This window comes from Chrysochloris asiatica, unplaced genomic scaffold (genome assembly GCF_000296735.1).
Source record: "Chrysochloris asiatica unplaced genomic scaffold, ChrAsi1.0 scaffold00042, whole genome shotgun sequence".
In the NCBI taxonomy this organism is placed as follows: domain Eukaryota; kingdom Metazoa; phylum Chordata; class Mammalia; order Afrosoricida; family Chrysochloridae; genus Chrysochloris; species Chrysochloris asiatica.
The window spans coordinates 21,656,864-21,678,681 of NW_006408560.1; the positions used below are offsets into that span (position 1 = coordinate 21,656,864).

Below are 21,818 nucleotides of genomic sequence, written 5' to 3' on the forward strand. Positions count from 1 at the left end.
GTAAGAAATAAACCAAAGTAGGGAAGCAATTGTTTGAAAGGTAAAATGGGAACAGATTTCATTGGAAAATGCTCTACATCTTGAGACTGACCCTCCCTGCATCATTCCAGCCTGGTTTCCATTCTATTTTTGATGTAACTGAGCTCCCAGAGTTTCTCTAGGCCTATGTATCTACCAAGTTGTGTAGCTGTCAGGACTTTAAATGACCATGGATGGCTGCTAGTTCCAGGCCAGTTCTATGAAGAACACCTTGATAATAATGGGATAGGGGTTTGGAATCCGTCTTCATCAGACAGGGAGGGGGTCTAGTTGAGAGATTTTGAATGGAGGAATGAGAGTACCTTTGGGGAGAGGAGTAAACCCAGGCATATTCTTTCACTGTGGGAGCTGGGAATTCAGACTGAGATCTCTGGTTAGTTTAATGTTCCTTTGGCTCAGAAGGGAAAGAAGGATCTTGGGTGATACCTGTGGGTTATTTTCTCGGAAGCTTTCTCTTCTTTATAAAATGATGACGAGAAAATTCTGAGGGATTCCCTCAGTTCATGTGATCCTAGGAATCTAGAGATTTGATTTATGAATACTTTATTCCTTTCATGTTTCCAAGTTCAATGCAGAACTCTTTAGTGCTCCGTGACCAAATCCATTCCCAGGCCTAGAGGTAGATTTCTTGGGTTTGGAAAAGAATGAAGGCATCCCTGCTCTGCCATTCCTATCTCTTCTCTTTTCTGTCTCTTCAACTCTCTCTCCATTATTTCATACCAAAGCTCCACTTATTTTAGAGTAAGATTTCTTCTATTCCTCCCTTACTTCTCTTACCTCTTTTCATCCCTAAAACACACCAGGCTCACAGCTTGACAGGTCAGTATTTATTGTAGAAAACCATGGTGAGTTGAGAGAGGAGCTCTAGGCCTGGCCAGCAAGCGTTTTGTGGCCAGATGAGGATGAAAGACAAAGGTTTGGATGCCTCACTTGGAGACAGGCTCTGTTTTGCGATCTACAAAGCTGCTGAAGAAGGTAAGCAGATCTTCTCCAGCCTTCTTGACCAGGGGTGCCAGCTGCTCCTTTGTCTTCTCAAAGTAAGCCCTGGATATGTGAGAGACTAGAGGTCAGTGTGAGGGACCCTAGGCACTGGGAGGGGCCTTGTTAGTGGGAAATCAGAGCAGATGGAATGAGATCCCCATATTCTAGTGCCTGGTTCACCCTGGCATGACAAAGCTCCCCAAAGGAAAAGAAAACAATAAATCACAGGAATATGTGCTAGAGACAGAAATGCAAAGCACCTTTCCTGCTGCTCCTATCTGTCTGTCCAGCAGGTTAGTGGGATCTAAGAGGAGTGGGTTGAGTGGGTCATGAAAAGATTTTTCTTTTGAACCACAAGATCAGTGGTTCAAGCTCACTAGCCACTCCTCAAAAACCCTATACAGGGCTGCTATGAGTCAGCACTTAACAACATCAACAACAATTTATGCCTAATCTCTAACCTGCACACACGACTGAGTTTAGTCCTCCCAAAGACCTCCCGTCTTCCCTTCATTCTCTCCACAGTCCCTGGGACTCACTTGGCCTGGGCCTGAAGCTCTGGAGCTTTGGCCTTCTCCATCATGTCCTTGCTATAATCACTCACGGTCTGGAGGTACTGAGAGAACATACTCTGTAGAGTTGACTCTTCCGCTTCTCTCCGAACCAAGGCTCCTGTATAAAACATACACACGTTCTTCTCAGTTAGGCCCATAGCGGGAGAAAGATGAGGCTTTCTCATTCCGTAAAGATTTACAGCCTCAGAAACCCTGTGCAGGGTTGATATGAGTCAGAACCAACTCCAGGGCATAGAAACACCACCTCCACCAGGTCCATGACAATCAAGTCTTGACCTCCTGCCACACCCTCTGCCAATACCCAGTCCTAACTCTCAGCCAATTCCCCAAACAGGTATCCAGTTCCAGGTCTTTCAATGGGCTTTCTGGGTTTTGTTGCTGTTAAGTCCCATCGAATTGGTTCCGACTCACAGAGACCCTGTAAAGAGTTTCTGAGGAGTGACTGATTCTGGGTTTTAGAGGAGGCTTAATCTTCCCTTTGAGTCTGCAATTACAAGACCTAGTCATAGGACCGCAGACAGATGGGTAGCTAGAACCATCAGCATTGTCTCCTCCCTAGACCCTCCTCTCCATATGATACCCACCTTCAAGGCTACAGATGGTGATGAGCAGCACAGATATTGCAAGCAGCTTCATGGTGGTAATAGTGAGAAGATGGCCTGGGAACAGGAGGGAAGGCACTGAAACCTGGTGGTCTTCAGCATCTCCCCAAGGATCTCCCTACCTGGGTCCCCACTCCAAGCTGGTTTCCTCCCCATCCACAAAACCCAGCCATCTTTGGATACAGCCCATACCTTCTGCTTCCTTACCCTACCTAGTCAGCGTCTCTGTCCTTGCCGTCTTTGCCGAATCTGGCTGGGAGGCAGTGAATATATACCTGTCTGCTTCCCCACCCCCTGTCAGGTGACAGGTATTATGGAAGGTCTAGTGGGTCAGGGCCTGTGTTAGAATAAACAAGTTGGAGAAGCGGGGGAGGAAACGACAAACACGTGGAGACTCATGGTGATGAGGTGAGAGGTAGTTGTTGGGGGTGGGAGGATAGGTCTTAGTGGATGCCAAGAAAGTAAACTTTAGGCTGGGTTGGGATTTGTTTTAGGGGCTCTGGGCAAGTAGATCTTAACTTTGAATGCATCAGGAAGCATTACTAGCTTTTTTCTAGAAAGTCCTGACATATCAAGCCCTCAGCTCTTGGTATCTTTATTCCATCCTGGGTAGATTTCATCTCTCCCACCTTAAGATTTTCCATTGCTATTTGACAGAGTGAGACTGGAGAAAGAGAAGGAAAAAAAGGTGTGTGTGTGTGTGCTGTCGGGGATGACATAAAATGCTATTATTGGGAAGCTGAGGCCTTGTGACTTGGACAAAAATCCAAACCCTAGGCCCTCCTCGGTATGGCGAGCCATGAACCCTGCAGGCCCAGGAAGTGACCTCCTGGGGTCCCGGGTTCATTGGTATCTGTGAACTCACTGTTGGGCTACCTCTGTACAAGTCCTAATATTGTTTACTCTATTCTTCTAACTCCAGTAATTGTAGCTTCTGAGAAAATGGTTTTTATAATGCCTCTCTTAATGTCTCCACTGTGTTGGCAGTGCATAGGGTCCTGGGAATGAATCTTTCTGAGGTACAAGCGATAGCCACCTGGGATGAGTGTCAGAACTGCTCCTTATTTGATTATTCAGTTATGTTTAATATTAACTTAGAACATGAGTTCTTGATTATCCATGTACATTAATAAAACCGAATTTCGCCCTAGAACCGAGGCAGTAAAACTTCCTCAGAGGACGAAACAAGGACAGGTTTACTGGGATTAAGCAGGGAGGTTCTGGAGAGGAACTGCCTGGGGTATTCACTTGAGGTGGAGTGGTAAATTCTGGGAATATTGGATTAAAGGACAATGGTGGCAACTCCCTCAGACCACCCTGGGTTTAATCAGTTTAGATTCTGGGAAAAGGAAAATGGTGGCAACTCCTTCAGACTGCCCTGGGTTTAATCAGTTTGATCCAGATGCTCTTCTTCCCCCTGATGATAGTGAACATTGTAGCATTTGAGTGTGGAATCCAGATAGAGGATAAGGAATGTGAAGGTGAAACCTCGCCTTCATTAGAAAGGTTAAACCCAGTAAGGAAGAAAGGATTACTGGCTTAATTTATCTTAAAGATTGTCTCTGTGAATCATTAAGCATTATCTTCTTTGAATAATATACCATTCTTCTTCTGTAAAGATCTCTTCCCTAAAGAGAGAAAATAAAAGACTGGGGTAGAGATAGTTCTGCGTGCATTCTTGGCAGCAGGTCTATCTGCCTGTCAGCTTGTATCCACTCTGGTCTCCGAGTGTTTCTTTTCTCTCTCGCCTCTCCAGACATGCCACCTAGAGTTAGTTCTGTGTGCATGTCTGCCACTGAGCAGTTTGTCTGGCGGCTTGCATCAAACCTGTGTCTCTGTCTTCTTTGCGTCTGTTTTTTTTTTTTTTTTTTTCTCTCTCTCTCTCTATCATCGCCAGACACCCCACCTTCGTGTACTCACCCCTTTGTCGAGGCCAGACCCCGGCAAGGGGTGGGTTTGAAATCTGGCAGGGGTGAGGATAATAGGGTTTAGGGAATGGAGTTCGGGTCAGAGGGTAACTGTGATCAACTCTGTTCCCTTTCTGAGTTAATGTGTAATCAGGTAGGAGGCAGAAAACATGAGAGCCCAGAATGACCCTCCTGGGTGCTGATCAATGAGCATACCCTACCCCCAGTACAACAAATTCAGAAAGCAGTTCCTGTTTCCTCCTCCCAAAGGATGTCTCTGGCAGGGGCAAAAAAAAAAAAACAAACAAAAAACAGGGTGAATGATAGGTTTTTGCCAGGCTAAAGGTTGAAGGTCCCCGGTCATTTGATCGCCTTATCAGTTCTAGGTAGTAGTCAGTCAATACTGAGTCAGCAGAAGCATTAGCATCTCTCTGGTCAAGGCCTAGGTCTGATTGTGAGGAAAGGCAGAGGTACATTTCCCAAGCCAAAAACATGTAGGCAAAACCAACTAAGTAGATATCAAAAGTATTGGAATCTTTCACCCTTAAGTCCCCAAAGCCTACTTCCTGAGAGAGAGGAATGGAGGTGTGCCGGCTAATGAGGAAGGTAGTGACCAAATTCAAGAAATCTTCCTCCATTCTCAATTATGCTCCTGTGGCGTGCTTACTGGGTGAGAGTCACTCCACTGATTTATTCATGGTCCTGAGGTACAGCACATTTGAGGATCTGAGTCTACATTCCTGGATTTTGTTAACTCTGCCTGAGAGTTCTTCAGGGAAAGAAGGGCTAACTACAGGAGCCCCCGGCTCCACTCACACCCATCCCATTCCATCAAAAGGGGCAAGACGGTCCTGTAGGATGAGCACTGAACTGCTAACCGCGAGGCTGGAGATTCAAATTCACCAGCTGCGGAGTCAGAACTGACTAGGCGGCGGCATTTAACTAACACCTCGAGGAGAGATACATGTGTCCACATCTTCCGGAGAACTGTTGTGAATGATACTCATTTGGAGGTGTACTGTAGAGGGCTGTCAAGAGGGCTCTCCAGGAATTCTCTATGGGGAAGAGAGGGAAGTAAGACCCAAGGTTCAAAAGAAGGCTTCACAATTGTTCTTACCACCACCCTTCACAAGACAGGAGCGTCCAGGCTTCACTGTTTTGGCTTTCTCAAGGTTCAAGAGGGAGCTTCAGTGACCCAAGCTACAAAATGCTCCCCCTAGCGTCTAGTACTGGACAGTGAATAAGGAAGATCGTAGAAGAATTGATGCCTTTGAGTTGTGGTGTTGGAGGAGAATACTGAAAGTGCCATGGACTGCCAAAAGAACCAATAGATCTGTTTTGGAAGAAGTGCAGCCAGAGTGCTCCTTGGAGGCCAGGATGGCTAAGCTTCATCTCTCATACTTTGGACATATTGTCCAGAGAAAACAGTCGCTGGAGAAGGATGTCATGCTGGGTAGGGTGGAGGGTCAGAGAAAAAGAGGAAGACCCCTAACGAGATGGATTGGCCAGGTGGCATCATTGATGGACTCATGTGTGGCAGCGGTAGTGAGGTTGGCCCAGGATCAGACATTGTTTCGTTCTGCTGTGCATGGGGTCGCTATGAGTCGGTTCAGACTCGATGGTACCTGACAACAACAAGCGTCTAGTACATTCACAAGTTTTGCCCAACGTTGGAGAGGCCCGGCAATTTAAGGCCTCTACTAGAGTTCGGTATAAAGATCCACCAGTCAAGTCCCACTTCGCCTCCTGCGGCAGCGCCGGAGTTGGAGCTCTCGGCCTGTGAGATCTGTCACTCCCTTGCTTTCTCCTCTTTCATTGGATCCTGGAAGAACAAGGCGGCCTTTTTCCCCATCGACTGGGCGGGGCCCAGTAGGGGAGGGGCGGTAGGCTGGCTTTTTGATATCTTTTTTTCGCCCGCTTCCAAGATGGCGTTCGTGACTGCTCTAAGAATGCAGTGTGAAGCCTCGATTCTGCCATCACTCAAGATGGCCGCCCCCATCAAGATGACCGGGGTGTGCCGGAGGGGAAGGGGCAGCAAGATGGTCTGAGACGGTAAGGGCTACTGTTCCATTACAAGTCTGGCCTGGGGGCCTGGTAGTGAAGAGTAGAAACACTGGGAAGGTGGGTGAAGTCTGTGATATGCGCTAGGATTAGAAAGTGGAATAGGAAACATTGTGACAGGTGGGGGTGAGGGATCAAAGATGGGACGGGAATGTGCATGGGGTTCGATCTTTCTATCGGTGCCCTCTCTTCCTACCATTTCAGGTTTAGCAACGGACCATGTGGAAGTTTCTGGGACTGGGGAGCCTGATGATGGGGGGTGGGGCCCGTGGGGGGTAGAGGAAGCTACAGCGTCCTTTCTAAGGCTATCCCCTGCCCCTTCCCCTCCCCCTCCTCTGGGCTGAGATGGGGAACACATTGGGCCTGGCCCCCATGGGGGCTTTGCCCCGCCGAAGCCCCCGCCGAGAGGAACCTCTGCCCAACCCCGGAAGCTTCGATGAGCTGCACCGGCTATGCAAAGGTGGGAACTTGATGCTAAGGTGTCTCAAGTTGAAAGGAGCAAATGAAGGGAGGGTCTTGAATTCTGGGCGTCCAGAAATGGAAACAGGAAGGGGCGACAACAGCTGGGTATCCTGTGTCAGGGAAGATCAGGTGCCAGAATAATATGGAGCATTTCTTTGTCGGACTTGAATGAAGGTCAATTCATCTGAAGTACTTCCTGTGGGATTCAAAGGGGAGACCACTTCATGGGATTGGGATTCCTTGTCTGTGTATATGTCTGTACTTACTCCTTTTCTTCCCTTCATGCCCCCTTCAGATGTATTTCCAACACAGATGGAGGGTGTGAAGCTCGTGGTCAACAAGGTTCTGAGCAGCCATTTCCAGGTGCCCCCACTTCTCTGACCCCTCCTTGCCTGTCCCCAGCCACCTTCTCCTTTCCTTTGTATTCCAGACTCAGCCTATCTGTATGTGTCAAATGAGGGAGGATGTGGAGATCCTTTACCTCCCTTGATTGTGGAACTTGTTGCTTTTACTCTGTTGATCCTTGGTGTATGTTGGGATATTTAGGATTCTTAAGAGGTCCTCTGGGTGGGGAGGAGATGAGAAGATGCGATGCAGGATTGAAATGGTGCAGGGATGCTCTCTCTTACAATGACTTCTCTTTTCTCAGGTGGCTCACACTGTGCATATGAGTGCCCTGGGTTTGCCGGGCTACCACCTCCATGCTGTCTATGCAGGAGACAGTCAGCTTAGTCCCAGTGAGGTGAGGACATCACACACTTAAATCATCTCCCTAAAACCCCAGCGGGAAGTCAGGTCTGGTGGAGGAAGAAATGTGTGTGTCGTGGGGGAGAATGGGCAAGGCACCCTATTCTGTGTCTTCTGAACGGTTGTTGTTATGTGCCGTGGAGTCGGTTTCGACTCACAGCGACCCTGTACAGGGTTTCCGAGGCTGAAAATCTTTACGGGAGCAGAAAGCCTCATCTTTCTCGCGCGGAACAGCTGGTAGTTTCGAACTGCTGACCTTGCGGTTCGCAGCCCGATTCATAAAATGGTAAACTTTTGTGAAGAACCCGGAGTTTTATCTTTGTGTGTCCACCAGGGGGCGCCAGGAACCGTAAGGAAATCTTGCGTTTGGGCTTAGGTTTGGATGTACAGCTGTGCTCAGCCTCACTACCCTCTCAACAGGTGTTCCCCACTGTGGTAGGGGATATGGATAGCAGTGGCAGCCTCAACGCCCAGGTCTTGCTCCTCTTGGCAGAGCGACTCAGAGCTAAGGCTGTCTTCCAGGTAACCCTGCCTCCTGTCTCCGTCCACTGAGGCATTTCCTCTTTCTTCCCAATGAGTGACCTGCTCTGGGGACATCAGTGGGTGGGACAGAAGCGATAGTGATCTTACTGAGGGAGGGAGATTTTACTTCTTGCTTTCCCCATAGACGCAGCAGGCCAAGTTCTTAACTTGGCAGTTTGATGGCGAGTATCGAGGGGACGACTACACAGCCACTCTGACCCTAGGGAATCCTGACCTGATTGGAGAATCTGGTGAGGCATTGGGACAGGGCTCATTTTACCTCAACTGCCCATTTGCTAATGTCAGCTTGTTCATTTGTACAGTCCAGGAAGGAGGAAAGGACCTTCTTGGGACAGTTAGGAGGGGTAAGGGACAGGTTTGGAGATTGTCTCTATCACTGCCCCCTGACCCTGTCTCTGCGCTCCTCCACAGTGATCATGGTTGCTCACTTCCTGCAGAGCCTCACCCATCGGCTGGTACTGGGGGGAGAACTAGTTTACCACCGGCGGCCAGGCGAAGAGGGGGCCATCCTAACACTGGCCGGGAAGTACTCGGGTATGGGGTGAGGTGGAGTAGTACAGGGAGGGGCAATTCTGGATTTTTCTGGGGTTTCTGACTGTGTCCTACTACAATAACATTCCTTTCCCCCTTTCTTTTGGTTTTTGCAGCTCTACACTGGGAAGCTACATTGAATGTGGGGTCAGGTGGGGCCCATGCAAGTTATTACCATAGAGCAAATGAACAGGTAAGACTACACTGATCCCATACCCCACCCTAGAAAGTCAGCTCTGACCTTTTGCTCCTCTGGCCCTCCACGGATCTTTGTTGTTGTTGAGTGCTATTGAGTCGGTTCCAAATCACAGCAACCTTGTATAGGGTTTCCAAGGTGGGTTTGAACCACTGACCCTGCAGTTAGCAGTCCAGCTTATCCTACAGCACCACACCAGGACTCCAAAACAAACTTATTCCCACTTAGTCTTGAACTGGGGACCTTTTCGTTGTGAGGTGAACGCGATAACTACTACACTACGGAAATCACAGGGCTTATGACCTATTACTGTTCTACCTACACTTCACTTACATTTCTATGAGTGTCTTCATTCTAGTGCTACTGATCCTCTGTTAGGGCCCCTTTTCTCTTCACTGATGCTAATCCCTCTACCATCCCTGCTCATGGTTCTCAGGTTCAGGTTGGAGTGGAATTTGAGGCAAACACAAGGCTACAGGATACGACCTTTTCCTTTGGTTACCACCTTACTCTGCCCCAGGCCAACATGGTGTTTAGAGGTGAGGGTTATTGCAATAATGGTTCAAACGTGTGGAGGGATTTGTGGGATATCGAGGGCTAGGGAGCCCTACCTTCTTTCTGCTAACACCTTTCTCTGAGTCTTGGTAAGTAACCTATTTGGTGCTTTCTTCCCCAACAGGCTTGGTGGATAGTAACTGGTGTGTGGGTGCTGTCCTGGAGAAGAAGATGCCCCCCTTGCCTGTCACCCTAGCCCTTGGAGCATTCCTCAATCACTGGCGCAACAGATTTCATTGTGGCTTCAGCATCACTGTGGGCTGAGGTTGTCCCCGATCCTCCATAGCAGCTGGAAACTCTGAGTCAGGTGCCCTAGGGTCAGAGACTAGGCCCCTCTCCAGAACCCTCCTTACTGGGTGACCTCTAGACCCCAGGAGCAGAGTGGGGACAGGACCATTCCCTCCTCAGAACTGGAGCTGCTACAGGGGTAGCTGGTGAGGAAGTGGTTTGAGGCTCTCACCTCTACCATCAGCCCCACACCATCTTCCTCATGCTCTTAGGGCTTTGGACTAACAGGGAAAGATTAAGGGTATGTCTGGCTGACTTTTCCCTTTCATTTCCTTTCCCTTTGGATTAAAGCTCCTAACCTCTTCCTCTTCGGAGTAGAACATTACATGGGATTAGCTTCCCCCCCTATTTTCTAGCCTAGAACTTTCCAAGACTTGAAGTGTTGAAGGGCTAAATCTTTGGTCTTAGAAAGTAGGGTCCTTCCACTCCCAAAAGGAGATTTACTTCAAAGCCCTGAGGATATTTCCTTCCCATCTTCTGTGCTTTGTCCCCTTGGTCACGCCCCAGTTCCCCCATGACAGCATGAAGAGGCAGTCATTGCTTTAATCTTTCATTGCAGCCACTGTTAGTCCCCACTTCTGGTACCAGTATTTTCCCCTTTCCAATTCAGTGTGTCCAAGGTGGGCTAGGAAACAAGGTGAGCCAGATCTCAGCTGTAAATCTCTTGGAGCAATGGCATCATGGCAGACAGCCCCTGGATGTGCTGAATTTGGTGTCCATATGCGTTGTTAATACTCCGGAGTTCAGCCAACAGGCCCAGTAGCTTTGCATAAAGAAACCTTTGGAGGAAGCCGTGGGATTGCAGGGAAAGAGTAGAGAAATAAGTCAGTTGGTACTCTTGTCCTGAGACTCTGGTCCTTGGAACTGCCTCTCATTGAAGCTATTGAGACCTCTAGGGGAAATCATGCTCTGGTATGACAAATGAATCAAAGGTTCCAAAGGTCCCCAAGGAGGACCACTGTCTGACAATGTCTTCTCTTACCATGCCCATTTCCCTCTGAGTCTAGAGTTCTGAGAACCAAGTGTGAAGAAGACCCCAGACTTCAGCCCCAGCCCCAGAACTTCAACTCTGTGGAATCTGAGGGTCTAGCCTTCTAGAGCAAGCTCTAGAAGGTGGGTGTGTTCTATTGTATAAAGAGTCCCTCTTCTGGCCAAATTGGCTCATTGAGGAATGAGCAAGAACAGAAGTGGATTGTACCTCAGGGCCTAGATCATAGATTGTTGAGCCGTCACTGTAACTGTGAATGACTATATCAAGGGGAAGGAAAAAAGAAAGGAATTATCTCCAGTGAAGAGGTGAAGGGCTCAGGAAAGTGAGCAAACCAGACTCTTGAAGGGCTGCTTTAGTCTGGAAAATTGGTGGGTGTCATCAATCTCAGGAATGCTGTTATACAGGGCCTGTGAGCTACTACTTTGCATCTCTACTGAATAAAAAAAAAAAAAAATCTGGAAAAAGTGAGGTGAAACAGCATCAGGAACAATTTGGATGTCGGAACTATGTGAAATGGGGATGGCCAGAGGGAAGGACTAGACCCCCCAGGGGACTTGGTTTCTCAAAGGAAAGGACCAAAAAGGATCCATTCTGAACTCAATGACCCCCTAGCTCTTCACCCCAGTGCAAGTTCCAAGTCCCAGTCTCCCATCGTACCGATCCCGGGGCCTTGGCTGCTGGCCCTTGATGTAGCTTTGTAGAGTCAGTGCCATCACCTCTTGCATCTGGTCGATCTCTTCTCTCTGGGTGACCCCAAGTCGGTATGTAGGGTAGGGAGCCAGGATGGACAATGTGGGGGGAGGTTGGAGGGGGCCTGGACAGTGAGTGCCCCAGATGGTTAAAGCTAAGACAGACTCATTCTGTAGGTTTAAAGGTTAGAAAGCCAGGGATGGATGAATTCAAGGAGCTGGGAGTTTGGGTAGAGGTGCTGGAGCAAGAGCTTTGGTGCTTTGGGGGATGCTTACCCGGAGAGAAGAGGGCCAAGGCAGCCATGAGCACATACTCGGGCTCCTGGAGCTCTAGTCGCCGCAGTGTCCCATGGAAGCGAAAGAGCAAGTCCAAAAACTCCATCTGGAAGCCCACTATAGGAGATGGTAGGCTTAGTATCCTCCAGGTCAGCTGACCACCTCATATCACAACATGTGCCCTCTTGCTGCTCCACCACTGTCTCACCATGGACTCCATCTTCCATTGTGTAGCGAAGAGGTCCACAGAGGAAGTTTTGTGTTTGGAGACAGAAAGTGGTGTTCAGTGCAATGTGACAGATCTCCAAAGCTGCTCCCTTGAGAAGGGAGATCTGGTCCTCCATGGGCAGGGACCTGTGGAGAACAGGAAACAAGGGCACTTTAGATTCTAGCATGAACCTCAGGAGAAGAATTCCTATTCTTGACCTAGGCATTTACACACAAAATTGGAAACTGGAGACCTGATGCTTGGAAAGGTGGAGGGTTGGGTTAATTTGGTCAATAACTTTTGGGGAGTCGAGGTGATGGAGGAGTTCTGGTGTGGCATTGTAAGATATGCACTGAACTGCAACTGCAAGGTAGGCAGTTCAAACCTTCAAACCCACCAGCTGCTTTTCAGAAACCTACAGGGATGCTATGAGTTGGAACAGACTCAACAGCACTGACAACAAATTTTCTGGAGTATTTGTTTCCTGAAAGGTGATGGGAGGTCACTCACCGGAAGAGGGGCAGATCCTTAGTGAACTTGATGACTTGCTGTACCATGAAAGTACTGATGTCTGCAAAGTGCTTGAGCAGAGGCAGCACAGGGACCAGGGTGGGCAAGGGCTGGTGATGGATGAACAAATGAGCTGGAGGCTGAAGAGATCACAGCATAAGGCTCCAGGCCTAGGGCCACCTCTCCAGCTTTATCTCGGAAGGGTTCTGGCCTGAGGAGCCTGCCAAGGCTAGGTTTCTGGAGAAATTCTGTACTTGAGGTTGGTGCTTGGCACCAGTTAGTTAAAAAGTCCCCCTCCCTCAGGCCAGTTTCCTTAGACCCTCTTTTTTTAAAAACATGTTTCATTGTGAATTATGTAATAGTTTACATGGGAGAACATTAGCTTTACATTCTCGTTTTATTACCATGGTTACAATCCCCTCCATGCATCATCAAACAACCAAAGGTTATACCCTGCAAACCTGTCCCATGGTCATCAGCATACAGCTCCTCTCCCTCTCCAGGTCTAGAGTCCCCAGCTGCTCCATCTCTCCATGTCATCATCTCTGCCTCTATCCCTGGTGTCACTGTTTCTCTGGGTAGGGCCCCACACTCCGCTCTTCTCCCTTGATGGTTCCAGGGACTTCTGTTCCTGGACTGCAAAGTCAGTCACTCCTCTCCTTTTGCTATAAAACGTCTACCTTTATATTTCCAACCCTCACAGTCAGTCCTGAGAGTAATTATTCACTATGGTGCCACATGAGTGCTATCCCCATCTCCTTTCACCAGCCCCACCCAGACAGATTGGATACTACTCAGTGGAGATTCTACCCTCCCCCACACCCTCTGGATCTAGGCTCCCTCTTGAGAGCTTGTAAACCAGTCACTTCTTGCCTTTGTAGCCCCCCATTTTGGATAGCCAATGTCAAAGTTGCCCATCCCTGCTTAGACCCTCTTTTGATGTCACACTCCAGCCCAGATCCTGTTTAAGTGCTTACTCTGAACTGCACAAACTGGTCAAACATGGTGCCCACATGGCGAGTGTGAGCAACCAGGAGTGTCTGGACCAACTCCGTCTGTTCCTTACTCAGCTGCAGAGATGCACGCTCTGCCCGCTGCTGGGCCTGCTTTGCTCGTCGTAATGCCAGGGCTTCTGCTGACAGGATCACTGTACGGGGCAAGAAATGTGACAAAGCTATGGAGAACAGCAGACAGCACCTCTTGCTGCCAGTCCTGGGCCTGGGGTCCCTCAGTCCCACAGCACAATAGAGGGTGGAAGGAGGAGGGTTTCTAGGGCTTCCTTGGTGTCTACTGAGGCCCTAGAGGCTCCCAGTGGCAGGGGAGTCCAGCCCACTCATTAACCTGTGAGGCTGTGCAGCAGAAAATTGCCCTGTGGCAAAGAAGGGAAGTGTGGAGAGCAGAGCAGAAAAATTTGAAGGAAATGACTGACCACGGATGAGAAAGGGGGCGGGGCCTTGAAAACACTACCTTTATCATTTCATTGGGAACCATTGAATAAATCTCACTGCATGAAACTGTGAGTATATAAAATCCAAACCCACTGCCATTGAGTCAATTCCAACTCTTAGAGACCCTACATCGGGTTTTCCAAGACTAATTCTTTATAAGAACAGATAGCCTCATCTTTCTCCCACGGAGGGACTGGTGGGTTTGAACTACTGACCTTTCGGTTAACAGACTTAGTTTTGGAAAAGCCGATGTAGGGTCTATATGAGTTGGAATCTACTCAATGGCAATGGTTCCCATTGAAATGATAAAGGTAGTGTTTTAGGTTTCAAGGCTCCTCCCCCTTTCCCACAATGCCACCAGGGCTTTTTATGGGCTGGAGAAAGATGAGGCGATCTGCTCCCGTAAAGATTTATAGCCTCGGAAACCCTGTACAGAGTCGCTATGAGTCGGAACCAACTCCACGGCACATAACAACAACAACAGGGCAGTTAGGTATTATTCTCTGAAAAATATTAATAATAATGAGTAGATAGAGCAGGTATCATTACCTGTATTTTTCAGAGAAGTAAACAGGCTTAGAAAGATTCCAAAGTCTCAAAATATTTCAGCAATATAGACTGATTTCAAACCAAGATCTTTTGACTTCTCGTTTCCTTTCCACTGCTTCATATTGAAAGGGAGTCCTGGTGTGGCGCTGTGGGTTAATGTAAAGCCGTTTGAACTGCAAGGTCGGTGGTTCAAGCTTAGCAGCTGCTCCTCAGAAACCCTATACAGGGTCGCTACGGATCGGAACCGACTCGACGGCACTTTACAACAACAACTATGTTATGGGAAAAATAAGAAGTTGGAAGTCAGACAGACGCTAATTCTTTAGCTGAGTATACTTGGGTAAGTTAACTTCTGTGAGCCCCAATTATATCATCTCTTGAAAATATAGCATAACTTACCTGGCACAAAGAAATCCTTAAATAAGTGAACTGAACAATTACTTAGTGTTCATTAGGTGATAGGAATCCTACTGTGGTGCTGTAGGATCAGCACTGGACTGTGAACCACAAGGTTGGCAGTTCGAACCCATCAGCTGCTACTTGGAAATCCTATACAGGGTCGCTATGAGTGAGGACCAACTCGACAGCACTTAACAACAACAATTAGGTGATGGGAGTCCTGGCCTGGCGCTGTAGGATAAGCACTGGACTGTTAACTTTAAGGTCCACGTTCAAACCCACTAGCCACTTCTTGGAAACCCTGAACAGGGCTGCTATTATGAACTGACAACTAGATGAGGCACTATATTCAGGTGTTGTTAAGTGCTGTCGAGTCAGTTCTGACCCATAGCAACCCTGTATAGGGTTTCCAAGGAGTGTCTGGTGAGCTTGAACCACCAACCTTGTAATCCAGTGCGTTAGCTCACAGCGCCACACCAGGACTCCATATTCAGGTGATAGAAGAGGAAAATGTAGTCATATGAATACTTATGGGAAGAGCACTCCAGGTAGAGGGAATAAAAGAATAAGTTCAGAAGTCCCAGGAGAGTCGAATCTGTGTGTTTGAGGATGTCAGGGAAGTCAGTGTAGTTGGAATGGATCAAGCAAGGGGGAAAGAAAGAGTAAGAAACAAATTCTGAGAGGTTAGAGTTGGGGAGCTAGACCAGATAATGTATCCTAAAAGAGAAGGGGAGCCATTTGAGGTTTTGAGCAGAATAGTGACATATCTGACTTATTTTGAAAAGTTTACTCTGGCTGCTATGTGGTGAATACTCTAGGATGAAAGAGGGCAAAACAGAGGCAGTCCATGGATTCTTGGCATAACAGGGTCACTTACTGTCCTTCCTCATGCCAGCATTGAGGCACTTCTGTAACCTGCAGGCTGGGCAGTGGCGCCTCTGGGCCTTGCTGACCTCACAGTTTCCAGCAAAGGGGCAGGTGAGACCAGTGCTTTTGTTGGCTGTTCGTCTGTGACAGATAGGCATTGTTAGGGATGGGGATGGCGGTGAATAAACAGGTGGGTATGTGAGGGCCTGATATGATCTAAAAGGACTGGGAATCTGGTTTGGGCTGCGCTCAAGGGTCTCCAAGGGTGTGAACCACCAGCAGTACCATGGGAGCACATTTGACATAGTACTTAATTCTGCGCTTTGTAGGTAGTGTGTGGATGGTAAGTGCTCTTGACTAATGTGGCCTGTCTGGAGGACAAATATTTGGCCTTCTCTCTTGTTGTCATGTCACCTGTTTATACAGTGTTGTAGTTGGCAAGATGTGGCAGAGCCACAGGGCAGTTGAACTCTAGGACACAGAAATAATGAAGCTGGACAAGCTCAAACTTGTCTCAGGGCTTAAAGGTTGACTGACAGGCAGTTTAGGGGGTTGTTTCTATTGGAGAGGAGGCTCTTACCTGAAGAAACCCTTGCAGCCCTCACAGGCCAGGGCATGGAAATGGTAGCCTGTGGCTCGGTCCCCACATACCACACAGTTTCTTGGCTCATCTTCTGCATTGGCCATGGCCTCAGGTGTTGGGGTAACTCTCACACACCCCTGAATGTGGTAGGGGTTAGCAGTCAGCTCTCCGCCACCATTGGTCCTCTTCTCCCTTCTGCAGAGCATTTTCCCAAATCTACTCTGGGTCTGACACCAGCATTACCTTTACTTTATTGCTTTTAGCCTCTGGCTCCCAATAGATTGCCTACCTGCTCTTCTTAGGTAGAACACCTCCTTCAGGTCAAGGATCTGATGTGGGATGTCTCTCCCCGACCTCTTACCCTGGCCTTGCTTCTCTTGATCTCAGGAGCTGCCAGTGTTTGGAGTTAGGAATTATAACCCCCAGGACCTGGAAAATAAGGGATGTCTGTTCTTTGTGGCTTCCAGTTGCTCTTAGTGACTATCTAGACTGGGCAGACTCTGGACCCAGGGCAAAGGTTTGGATGGTGAAGAGGTTTTCCCAGCATGCCCCTGGTTCTGGTTGCTGGCACATGGGGAGGAAGTCTGCTTGGTGAGGGCCTTCTGACTCATTAGAAGCTGCTTCTTTTTAGGTACATAGAGGTTTTCCCTACTGGTGAGCTTCACACTTAGATCTGCATCCTGCCCTGGACAAGCTGGGAACACATAGAGTCAGAGCAAGTTTGTTCTCATGCAGCAGTAATAGTAAGTGAATAAAGGAACATTTACTCATGGCTCCCAAAAGGAAAGCTTTTCTGAAAAAAGACTGGAAGCTAATTAAGAGTCTATATCAAGACCTAGAAGGGGCTCCATTTCTTAACTAGGGAGGGCTGGGAACTAAATCAGAGCAGTTGTTGTGAAGTACCATTGAGTCAGTTCTGACCCATAGCAACCCTGTATAGGCTTTCCAAGGATTTAAATCTTCGCAGGAGCAGAAAGCCTCATCTTTCTTCCATGGAGTGCTGACGAGCTTGAACCACAGACCTTGCAGTTTACAGTCCAGTCCTTATCATATGGAGCCATGGTGCTCCTATAATCAGAGTAGTAGTAGTTATTGTTAAGTGCCGTTGGGTCACTTTCAACTCATAGTGACCCTACATAGGGTTTCTGAGGAGCAGTTGGTGGGTTTGCATTGCAGAGTTTGTGGTTAGCAGTCCAGTGTTTATCCTACAATGCCACACCAGGACTCCATAATCAGTTGTTGTTGAGTGCCATTGAGTCAGTTCTCACTCATAGCAACCCTGTATAAGGTTTCCAATGAGCGGCTGGTGAATTTGAACCATTAACTTTGTGATTCAAATTGACCTTGAGGCCCAGTGCTTTATCCTACAGCACCACACCATAATCAGAACGGCCTCTAATAAATTAGAGGTAAACCCAAAACACCCAAACCATTGCCATCAAGTGATTCCGACTCATACTGACCTTATCTAGGGCTTCTGAGGCTGTAAGTCTTTTTTAACTTAAGGTTTTATTTTTTTGTAATTACATTTTCTAAAATAACTAGATAACCATAAAATAAACACGACTGAAATAGTGATGAAAGAGATGAAGATTGTTATGAACGAAGATTATTCCCAGTTCATTCATATGAGGTGGTAAATCTTTACAGCAGCAGACAGCCTCATCTTTTTCCCTCAAGGGGACTGGTAGATTCAAACTGCTGACCTTGCAATTAGCAGCCCAATTCAGTAACTCACTACATCATCAAGGTCCTTATGTTGTTGATGTTAATTTGAGAGAGCTGGTTTCATGGGCTGGTGACCTCAGTAGGATACTATGTTTGTTGTAATGCTTTGCCATTGCCATCTTGAAATGCTTAATATTTGAACAAGGGGTCCTGTGTTTTTTGTTTTGCATTAAGACCCGCAAGCTATGCAGTTAGTCCTGTGTTGAACCTAAAATGAAGGAATCAGGAAGATCTAAAATGATTAAGAATCGAAAGAAGGAGTCCTGGTTGGGGTTGCAGTGCTGCATTGACACTGAAGTATATATATTAAATGAGCACTGGTGGCACTGTGGGCTAAGCCTTGAGCTGCTAAATGCAAGGTCAATAGTTCAAACCCACCAGCTGCTCCATGGAAGAAAGATGAAGCTGTCTATTTCCATAAAGATTTACAGTCTTGGAAACCATAAGTCAGGTTGCTATGAGTCAGAATTGACTTGATGGCCATGAGTTTGGTTGGTGGTTTAGTATATACACACACATGAGGGGGCTTCAAAAGCTCATAGAAAAATTCCATTTTTTTAGTTCTATTTTCCCATGAACTCTTTGAAGTTCCCTCATACATGTACATGCACATGTGTGCACATATTTTTTCCCCCTAACATCTCAGAATAGGATAAAAGCTATTTAAAATCTATTTGATGCTTTGGGGATGGGTAATGGGTTTAAATCTATGTTGGATAAAGCAGGCCAAGGAAACAGCACTACTTCATCACCAAATCTGATCCCTCACATACTGAAATCAAATTGCAGTCTTCCTATTTGAAAGAGCCTTCTTATTGCAGATCTCCTCAGGTGTTTTTTGTTCCTGCATACACAGTCTTCTCCCATTAAAAGTAAGCATTTAAAAAATCTTCCTTTTGTCATGTCTCCTGCTTCTTTGGTTAAGAACAAAATTAGTGTTGTTCTGGAGATGGGTTAAAACCCCAAAGTGCAGGCTAGAGTCTCACACAGACACACATGGAGAGAGAGAGGGGAGACAAGAAAAGCACTGAATTAAAAAGAGCCTTCTTCAGATTCCCAGAATGAGTAATCATGGTGGTACAGCATTCAACTATGCATTACTTTGTATTTTGAAAGAAGCTGAATTCCAGGCAACATGAGGCTTGGGTCTGGTGCTTAATAAATGGTGAATATGTGTATGTATCTCTTGGTATCTTTGCTTGAGTACAACTCTGAGAGTTAATACAATTTATTCAGTCAACAAATATTGACTGAAAATTTATTATTTGTTGTTTGTTTTTGTTAAGTGCCATCGAGTCGATTCTGACTAATAGTGACCCTGTATAGGGTTTTCGAGAAGTGACTGGTGGGTTTGAACCGCTGACCTTTCAGTTCAAACTGACCTTGTGGTCCAGTGCATTATCCTGTAGTGCCATACCAGGACTCTACTAGCTCTTAGATATTAGGAATAAAAAAGTAAATAAGATGTCCTCTTGCTCTCTTAGAATTTAAATTTTAGTGGGAAGACAGATCCCCCCCCTTACCTTAAAAAATTTTTGTTTTAATGTGAATTGACTGAAGATTTACAGAACAGATCATCTGTCCCACATTCAACAAATCAAACAAATACAAATACACATAGTGTCATTACAATGATGGCAATCCTTTCCATGTATCATGAGTTTGTGTGGTGCTGTTGGTTAATGCGCTGGACTGCAAAGTCGGCTTCAGCCTCAAAGCTGGCAGTTCAAGCTCACTAGCTGCTCCTTGGAAACCCTACATAGGGTCGCTATGGGTTGAAACTGACTCGACGGCACTTAACAACAACAACCTCTATTCACTGTAAACTCTTAAATGCCTCCCTGTGTCTTCCACTACCTTCATCTTACCTGTGCCAACCTCCCTCTTGTATATTGCCTTCCCCATCACCCAAGTTAACTGTGTCTACCCTTTAGCCACTGAATAGTTTTCCCTTCCCTCCCACCACAGTGTAACCATCATAGAATGTTTCATTTAGCAAGAAAATATCATCTTAACTTTTTACAACAGTGGTCTCATACAATGTTTGTCCTTTTGTGAGTGACAGTTCACTCACCATAATGTCTTCCAAGTTCATCCATGTTATGAGGTGCTTTGCAGATTCATCATTATTCTTCAACAATGTGTAATATCCCATTGTGTGTGTGTATGTACCAAAGTTTCTTTAACCATTCTTCTGTTGATGTGCACTTAGACTGTCTTCATCTTTTTGCTATTGTGAACAGTGCTGCAGTGAACATGGGTGTGCATATATCTATTCATGTCACAGCTCTTCTTTCTTTTTTCATAATGATGTTTATCACTATTCACTTTATTTTGTTATTTTTTTCCATCCCCCTTTACCTGTCTTATAACCATGATAGAATGTTTAATTTATCAAGAAACTATTTTCTTCTCAACCTTGAAACAACAGGGATCTGTAATACTGGGATCAAGGCATAGTCTGAAAAGGGGGACTAATACTAAATAATAAGATACTTAACTGTCTTATGAATATTGGTTTCCCTTGCCTACTATTGTAAAATAGACACTAGAGTAGGATAGAATGGAATGTCAGGGAACATGATTACAGAAAGCTTATAGGCCCGTCTTCAGCCTATAACTGATTTGAATACCTAAAAAGGGTTCTACAACTTGCCCAGTGAAATAGACCTCTTGTGGAGCCTTTGTAGTGTATAGGACCTTAGGTGGAATCCTGAGCTCCATCCAGAACCTTCTGCGGTGGGATATTCCCACTAAAAGGGACAAGCAGACCATCCTGGAACAGCTAGAGAGACAGAAGATACATCTTCAAAGAAATATCATCAGGAAAAACCCAAAACCAACATGTTGTATGACTGGTTACTACAAGAATAAGCAAGTTGTTTGCTGGGAAGCCAATAAGGCAAGCAATCAAGTTCCTTCAGGACAAACCCCTCTCTAAGACCGAGACTGAAAGGGAACACATGAGCAGGCATGTAAGCTTGCTGATGATCTCATTGGTCTACTGGTGAGTGGAAGAGGGGGAAAGGCAGAAATGAAGAAATGGTCTGAGTTCAACCACGTTCCATAGACTCCTGTTGACCTGGAGATGAGAGAGAGAAGAGGAAGGGCTGGTTGGTCCAAAGTGTGGTGAGACCCGGGGATGTCTGAGCCCATGGACAAGGTCATAGCCATAGAAGGCTAGGGATGAGAATGAAGCATCCAGCTGATGTGAAGTGAGGGGATACGCACTAAGAATACCCAAATTTCCAGATAGTACCTGTTTGACCTAGCCTTGATGGCTTGATAATCAGAACTCCGCTAAAAAAATATATATATATATATTTTATAAAGGAAACGAGGGTAGATTGCTACAATTTGATGAACTTGACCTATACTCATTGAGGTAGTAACTCTACCAACAAGAGGGAAGGAGTCTTCACATCAAGTATCAATGCTATCCCCTCTGTATACAGGGTAGATAGGGATGGGCAACCTAGACATTGGCTACCTAAAATGAGGGGATGATAAAGGCATGAAGTGACTGGCTTACAAGGTTTCAAGAGGGAGTTAAGGTTAAGAGTGCGTGGGAGAAGATAGAGTCCCCACTGAATAGTTTTCATCTTGTCTAGATGGGTCTGCTAAAAAGAGATGGAGACAAGATTCTTATGATTCAATAGTGAGTTATTGTTATCATGACTAATTGTGACTGTCACAACTGTAATGATAAAGTTTTGTAACAAAAATGGGGAGTAGTTAATCTTATGTCTAGAAACAGAGGCCTCTGGGACCATAAAGGGACAAGAGCACAATGGAATGTGAGACCTTATCCAGAGAAACTGCCACACCAGAGATGGAGGCAGAGATGGGGACATGAAGCGAGGGAGCATCTGAGGACTCTAGATTCATGGAAAGAGAGGGACTGGGTGCTGGCGGCCAGGAGGCAGACTTGCAGAATGTGTCCTTTGTAGGTGTAAATTATTATATATGCCTGAGTGGTTTTTGGCTTTTTTTTAAGAGCTAAAGTGAATAGCTCTGGTAGCGTAGTGGTTACGAATCGGGCTGCGAACCTTAAGGTCAGCGGTTCGAAACTACCAGCCGCTC

At 46.5% G+C, this 21,818-nt stretch overlaps 3 protein-coding genes across 5 annotated transcripts; 1 reads left to right on the forward strand and 2 right to left on the reverse strand.

Moving 5' to 3' along the window:
• Positions 1-965: 965 nt before the first annotated feature.
• On the reverse strand, positions 966-2,231 carry APOA2 (apolipoprotein A-II). Its single transcript, XM_006861673.1, has 3 exons — positions 2,180-2,231; positions 1,560-1,692; positions 966-1,083 (listed from the first exon to the last, which is right to left on the reverse strand). Exons 1-3 carry the CDS (start codon positions 2,229-2,231, stop codon positions 966-968), a joined length of 303 nt encoding a protein of 100 aa, XP_006861735.1.
• A 3,722-nt stretch (positions 2,232-5,953) lies between these two features.
• On the forward strand, positions 5,954-9,783 carry TOMM40L (translocase of outer mitochondrial membrane 40 homolog (yeast)-like). 3 transcript variants are annotated; one of them, XM_006861674.1, is made up of 10 exons: positions 5,954-6,156; positions 6,370-6,625; positions 6,923-6,990; positions 7,277-7,369; positions 7,795-7,896; positions 8,042-8,147; positions 8,329-8,451; positions 8,565-8,641; positions 9,081-9,183; positions 9,324-9,783. In XM_006861674.1, the coding sequence occupies exons 2-10, from the start codon at positions 6,511-6,513 to the stop codon at positions 9,461-9,463; spliced, it is 927 nt and encodes a 308-aa protein (XP_006861736.1). In that variant the 5' UTR covers positions 5,954-6,156; positions 6,370-6,510; the 3' UTR covers positions 9,464-9,783. The 3 variants fall into 3 exon arrangements, with proteins under 3 accessions (XP_006861736.1, XP_006861737.1, XP_006861738.1); XM_006861675.1 differs by lacking the exon at positions 7,795-7,896; XM_006861676.1 differs by lacking the exons at positions 7,277-7,369; positions 7,795-7,896.
• Positions 9,784-10,136: 353 nt separating this feature from the next.
• NR1I3 (nuclear receptor subfamily 1, group I, member 3) lies at positions 10,137-16,111 on the reverse strand. The gene is made up of 8 exons (XM_006861767.1): positions 16,005-16,111; positions 15,435-15,565; positions 13,139-13,308; positions 12,162-12,301; positions 11,652-11,797; positions 11,444-11,560; positions 11,136-11,241; positions 10,137-10,266 (listed from the first exon to the last, which is right to left on the reverse strand). Exons 1-8 carry the CDS (start codon positions 16,109-16,111, stop codon positions 10,137-10,139), a joined length of 1,047 nt encoding a protein of 348 aa, XP_006861829.1.
• Between the last annotated feature and the right edge of the window lie 5,707 nt (positions 16,112-21,818).